Source organism: Triticum aestivum, chromosome 2D (genome assembly GCF_018294505.1).
Source record: "Triticum aestivum cultivar Chinese Spring chromosome 2D, IWGSC CS RefSeq v2.1, whole genome shotgun sequence".
NCBI lineage: Eukaryota > Viridiplantae > Streptophyta > Magnoliopsida > Poales > Poaceae > Triticum > Triticum aestivum.
Genome location: NC_057799.1, coordinates 627,253,230 through 627,260,164, shown reverse-complemented (window position 1 = coordinate 627,260,164; position 6,935 = coordinate 627,253,230). Strand labels below are relative to the sequence as shown.

At 49.1% G+C, this 6,935-nt stretch overlaps 1 protein-coding gene across 1 annotated transcript; it reads left to right on the top strand.

The window, feature by feature from the left end:
- Positions 1-2,563, top strand: LOC123050560 (transcription factor MYB80). Its single transcript, XM_044473339.1, has 3 exons — positions 1-419; positions 510-639; positions 743-2,563. Exons 1-3 carry the CDS (start codon positions 173-175, stop codon positions 975-977), a joined length of 612 nt encoding a protein of 203 aa, XP_044329274.1. The 5' UTR covers positions 1-172; the 3' UTR covers positions 978-2,563.
- The last annotated feature ends 4,372 nt before the right edge of the window (positions 2,564-6,935 follow it).

Sequence of the window (6,935 nt, the reverse complement as noted above, 5' to 3'; positions counted from 1 at the left end):
GCCGTGCGGGTGGGCAACCTGCCCCGTCCCCCAGGGTGCTCACGCGTTGGGCGGGCGTTGCCTCCTTCGCCCAGCGCCCCGGCCCGCCCATCCCGTGCCGCCAGCATCACGCACCCGAGCGCGCGGCCCGCACCTATACATCTATGTACTTCCCAGCTCGCCGGCAGATACAATGGCCGCACGCCGATCGAAAATTCAGACACACACTCGCAAGAAGGCAGCGCGGGCGCGCGACGCACCGCCCACCGGCGCGAAAGGCGGCCCGGGAGGTGGTGGAGGCGCCGACATGGGCCGGATCCCATGCTGCGAGAAGGAGAACGTGAAGCGCGGGCAGTGGACGGACGAGGAGGAGGACAAGCTGCTCTCCTACATCATGCAGTACGGCGCGCGCAACTGGCGTCTCATCCCCAAGAACGCCGGTCAGTACGTCCGCGGAGCGCTCTGGTTAAGTGAAGTGGAATGTCGTTGCCGCTGAACGAGGTCGTTGCACTGCTTGCCGCGCGTGACAGGGCTGCAGCGGTGCTGGAGGAGCTGCCGGCTGCGGTGGGCCAACTACCTGCGGCTCAAGCTCAAGCACGGCGAGATCACTGACGCCGAGGAGCAGTGCATCATCAAGCTGCACTCCGTACTGAGCGACAGGTACCCCACGATGATCCACGCCGTCTCGTTCCTCGTCCGAGCAGAGCTAGCTAGCTGCACCTCTCTGTGTTTTGCTGATCAGCGCGTTGGCGTTGGCATGCAGGTGGGCGGTGATCGCGGCCCAGCTGCCGGGGCGGACGAGCTGGGACGTCAAGAACCACTGGAACATCAAGCTCAAGAAGAAGCTGTCCGGGATGGAGACACCCCGTGGGGCAGCGGCGTTGCAGGAGCAGCAGCGGCGGACCCTAGTTTTTTTTTTTAACGAAAGCGCGGCCTCTAATCTCCGACGGAACCGACGAGGTGCAGGAGGTAGCACATCCGGTGCAACAACAGCCTGAACTAATGGGCAGACGCCGCCGCCAAAAGCTTCTGCCGGGCGAAGCCCGCGCGGATCTGGCGGCGGCGGGCCGTCTTTCCTCGTGCAGACCGCTCGCGGGCCGGGGGAGCTCCGTGGGGCGGCGGGCGGCGCGGCGTAACTCCGGCGTGCGTCGCTTCTGCTGATTGTGGTTGGAGACAGTGGGGCGGATGCGTTCGCGGCTCCCTTCCGCTGGCCTTCCCCGAATCAGCGTCTCCCTACTGTGTTGGCGACCGGTGGGCGTCGGGGATGGCTGCTGGTTGCGGCTCAGATGTGTCCAGCGGAGGGCGCTGTGAGGCGCGGGGTGGTGGTGCTCGCCCTTCCCCGAGGCGCCGCCGTCCGCTCTGGCTTGTGGTTCTGCCTTCTGGCGGCGCTGGCGTGGGCGGCGCGCCTGTCGGCTTCGGCTTGGCCCGATCCGGTGGGGAGCGGCGGGGGGCAAGTTGGATCCTGCCGGATCTGGCCTGCGGCGACCCGGATTTGGTCATGTGTGGCGATGGGGCTGCAGTGACCCTTCTCTGTGGTGGTGCAGGGAGCGGTGCTACGAGATCAATTTGATGCTTATTGGAGGTGGTCTGCTCATTTGGGCGAAAGCCCTGCTCCTGCCGGAGCCGGCGCCGGCGACGCCTGCGGGCGCCGCTAACCTCCTTGGAGGCGGCGCTGTCATGGTGACTACTCCTTCACATCCCAGGGGAAACCCATGTTCCAAGTCCATCTGGAACGGACGATGGCGGCGGTCATCGTGTCGCATCCCTTCTTGAAGTCATCGTCTGGGGTAGGCTCGGTTGGTCTCTGTGGTGGCTGCTCGCTGCGGGTTTGACGGTTGTGGTGGTGCGGCCGGCTTGGCGTTGATGGTGGTTTGCGCTTTGTTGGCGAGGAGGTGGTGCTCTGTATGCGAGATCATGGCTCAGCCTTGCTCTGGATTGGTTCTGATTTTCATCCGAAGCCAGGTTAGCGGGGTCGTTATCCTACTCAATGGATCACCTCGTTCCCATATGACACCTCTACCTCTGCTGGGTGTTGTTGGATGGCGACCAGACGACCAACGTTCAAGGCTCTCCTTACTTGGTCAGATGAAGATGTAAGTTGAGGTCCTCCTCCTGGCAGGTTGTGCTGATGAGATTTGTGATGGCGGTCGGTGGTGTTGGTGCGTCCAGCTTCGGATCGTTGAAAGGCCTTCTTCTCCCTGTGTGCCCTTTTCTCGGCGGGTCTTCCGATGGTTCTGTTGGATGTGTGTGTGTGTTTTGGTTGCATCTCTTCTCTTGTTTTCCCTGTGTACTCTGGTTCATTTGAACCTATCTTGTATGGAGCCGCGAGGCTTCTAGGAAAATTCGATTGAATATATTCAGGTGGGGATCCTCCCCCCCCCCCTCCCCCCCCGGGTGACCATTCGAAAAAAAAAATTGCAACTCTCACGGTCAAGTCTAAGTAGCTCGCTGGGTAGTTTAACACAGTTTTGGTTTCCATGGGCAGTCTTACAATTTAAAATATACTTTTACTAGTTTCCAAGACATGATACGTTTGGCCTGTTGCGTTCCTTGAGATGTTATATTTGAAAGAATATCGGTTGCAAGTGAGAGAAACTAAGAAAATGGATGAACAATTGTAAGTGCTACTTGGTGCACGTTTCTCTTGTAGCTGATGTTGCAAGCCCGTGAGCTAATTCATCCTAGAAAATTACAAACTGTGTATGCGTGTGTCTGGCTATGTGCATCCTAATCATGTAGAAGCATGGTGTGTGCTCATTGATTTTGTATCGATCAAAGCGACAACTTAAATGAATAAAGCTCCATCATATAGAATAAAATGACCTGCCTCATTTCCTCTGAGTACATAACGCACTCCACGTTGTAACTAGTTAACAATGAAATGAGCGTCGATACAGAATTCATATAAGGCTACCTGTAATGGGAGCATCATAGCTAGTACTCCCTCCGTAAGGAAATATGAGTGTTTAGATCACTAAATAGTGATCTGAACGCTCTTATATTTTTTTACGGAGGGAGTATCATGCATGCCAATGAGATAATTTTGATGAGGTGTCATAGAATTAAATGAAGAAAGAAAGGGGTTGCGTATCATAATAATATTGTACTACTATAGGTTTTGCATGGCGGCGACAAATAAAATCATCTCAGATATTGATCTATAGTACTATGCATTACGAATATAGTATCATATGCATGATAATAACTTAATTATGATACTACCCACTACAGGCAGTAATTCGAAAAGCAAACTGTTTTAGCAATTATATTTATCTTCATACTTTATTTCATCTTTTATTAATTATTATATGCAACACTACAGCCAATCAATGAACATTCCATGATACTAACTTAATTATGATACTACCCATTACGGCCGTAATTCGAAAAGCAAACTGTTTTCACAAGTATATTTATTTTCCTAATTTATTTCATCTGCTATCAATTACCAATCAATCAACATTTGTTCTCAACACTAGTAGTATTTTCTAATAAAAAAGAGAAACACTAATATCTCTTTCCACGTTGCCTAGCTACAACTAGTATATCTCTAATTACGATGAGTAAATAGCATAAAACTACTAGTTTACAGGCTATAGTTTCAAAAAGCTACTACTTTTTAATTTTTCTCAGAAACCTACAGGCCGCGCGGACCGCTGTTTCAAAAAACCCAAAACGCCCGTGACTAGCGATTGAACCATTTTTCTGACCGTCTGGACCCACATGTCAGGCCACCTGGCCACGCGCGCTCACGGCGCGGCCGTTGACGGCCGTTAGCCCTCGCGGTCCGGTCGGAACGAAAGGAGCTGGTCGGGCCGCACTCTCTCTCAGTCTCCCCCTCCTCTCCCCTCTCCCCCGCAGTGACCTAGGTTGGCGATGGCGGCGGCGCAGCCAAATGCCGTCGGCGGCGAGCTATTGAGCCAAGGCGTCACCGGCTAGGAGGGCGGTGGACATCCAGAGGTGGCCCCAGGGCGAGGCAGCTCGAGCTTCCCGGCGCAACGGTTGCAGCAGCCATCACCGCCCGCGGCTGAGGTCGATCCGGCAGTCCGCGCGGCTAGGGCAGTGGCGAAGTCCATCCACGCTGATCCAGATGGCGGCCACACTTGGGCTTCATCCTTTGGTGGAGTGAGGTAAGAAATTTCTGGGCCCTTCATACTTTTAGTTCAAATTACAAATTTCTGGGTCCTTTAGTTCATTTTAGAACTAGGGTTAGTAATTGTTTGTTCTTGGCATGGTACTTTATTTTATTGGTTAAGTCACTGCAGAAGAAAGTGCATTTGGTTAGTTCATTTGGTGAGTGCATTCACTGTAATTAGTAGAAAGTTCAGTAATGTTCAGTACATTTGGTCATTGTTTTAAGTTTTAGTGAGTTAAAGATTAATTATTTGTCAATTTAATCCTACAGCTTAGATGATGAGATTTGGGACATGAGGCTACATTTTCAAGGAACAGATAACATGGAGAGAAAGTATTCCGTTTCTTCAGACATTAGTTATCTGACCATATTAGCATTGGTGAGTTGGAGGGTTATGGAATGGATGCTTGTCTGACTTATGTAAAGGAAGAGGGAGAGGGCTTGGAGGGGGTGGAGGTCCTGGATAGTGAGGAGGCATTAGAGGAAATGCTTGACTTGTTTGTTGATAAAAAGATCCTGAACATCACTGTCAGAAAGCCTACTAATCCAAGCCCAGCAGATGTTAACATGGATCACATCATGCTTGAGGAGCAGATCCCCATTGATCATGTTGGTGAACCTGTTGTTTATAGTGTTTCCCAACAAGGTGTCCTGTATCCACTCCATAATGCAACTTCGGCACCAGCAATCCCTGAGGAACCCTATCTTAACACACAACATAGTTGTAATTTCAACAAGGGGAAAATTGTTGTGGAAGAAGAAGAAGATGTAGAAGTAGAACATGATGAAGATGAAGATGAAGATGAGATGGACAAATCCTCTTCAGATTTTGAGTTTTTTAGGGGTGATTACAAAGGGCAGAATATATCATACAAGGCTTGATGTAGGGGTGAAGATGAGGCAGGGACAAGCCATAAGACTAGGGGAGAGGAAGAACCTGCAGATCACTATTGTGGAGCAAACTCAGAACCATCTGAGTTTTGGGAGGAAGACCAAATCCTTTCTGAACATGAAGAACCCTCAGTTGTACTAGAGAAAGGAGCAAAGAAGCTTAATCCTGTCAGAAAACCAGGCCCAACTAGCAAGTCACACAGTGAGCCTGAACACACCAAGTTTGAAGATTGGGTGCCTGAACCTGATGAATACTGCTTTCCAGGTGATTTTGGTCTTAGTGATGAAGAAGAAGTTCCAAGGTTGCCTTCTGGTAGGAAGAGAAGGTTGAAGAAGAGGAAGGAGAGGAGGTGGTATGATCCATCAGTCCCTGATGCACATGAGCAGTTTGCATTGCATTTGTGCTTCCTAAATGTTGTGGAGTTCAGAGAAGCACTAAGAAATTTCCATGTCAGGACACTTAGGAATTTTGAGTATCACAGAACTGAACCAACTAGGGTTATTGCTTGGTGCTCTGATAGAAAGCAAGGTTGTCAGTTTTATATAGTGGCCTCTAGAATAGCTAATGAGTCTACTTTCAGCATCAAGAAGATGAATTTGGATCACACTTGTGGAGCAAGTGGAGAGAGCACCAAGGTTACAGTAAACTGGGTTGCCAAGGTTTGTGAGGATACCATTAGATCAAACCCTGGAGCCGGTGTTGAGACAATTATGTCATACACAAAGAAAACATTTGGTGTTCATGTGCCTAAAAGCTTGGCATATAGGGCAAGGAGGCAAGCAGTTGAAGTTGTGCAAGGAGATCACAGACTCCAATATCACAGACTAAGGGACTATCTATAGTGTGTGCTAGATACTAATCCAGGCAGTAGATGCATAGTGACAACCAAAGAGGACCTAGAAAATCCAGCTCCTACCCCCAGGTTCCACTACATGTTCTACTGCCTTTTTGCATGCAAAGAGGGCTTTCTGAATGGACGCAGGCCATTTATAGGTACATGATCCTTACACATATATCTAAGATGGTTGGATTCATGTTATTTACAACTAAGGTGATCATATTTTCAGGTTTAGATGGTTGCTTCATCAAGCTCAGCATTGGACAACAAATATTGGCAGCTACTGGCAGGGATGGGAACAACAACATCTTCCCCATTGCATTTGGTGTTGTTGACAAGGAAGACACAGGTAGCTGGACATGGTTTCTCACACAACTAAGAACTGTTATTGGAAGTGGGAACAAGTTTGGCAAGTACACAATTATGTCTGACAGGCAAAAGGTATGTGCTCCAGTACTCATGACAACCACACTTTAAACTTACCATCATACTTATCCATCATTCTAAGCCATCATTAATTCATAATTAACAGGGATTGTTGAATGCAATCAATGATGTATTCCCTGACTCCCCACAGAGGTTCTGTCTTAGACATAAATATGCCAACTTTCAATCTGCTGGTTTTAGAGGGGAGGAACTCAAGAAACACTTAGATCAGGCTGCCTATTCCTTCACTAAGAGTGGTCATGAAAAAGGGATGGAAAATTTGAAGAAAGAAAGTTTTGAAGCTTGGCAGTGGTTGTCACAGATACCAGACCATACATGGGCAAGATATAAAATGGATACTGTTTGCAAAACTGACCTGGTTGTTAACAACCTCAGTGAAGTTTTCAACAGAATGATATTGGATGTTAGGAACAAGCCAATCAGGACTATGCTGGAGGGCATAAGAACAAAGTTGATGATCAAGTGTCAGAAAACCAGAGAGAAAACAGAGTCATGTAGATGGGAGATCACACCAACCTACTCAGAAATTTTAGAAGAAGGCAAGAAGTGGGCTAAGTACTGTGATGCATACATGGCAGGTCCAGGCATCTGGCAGGTGACTAGTAGCTCTGAGAACACATATTGTGTTAACTTCAACAACCAAA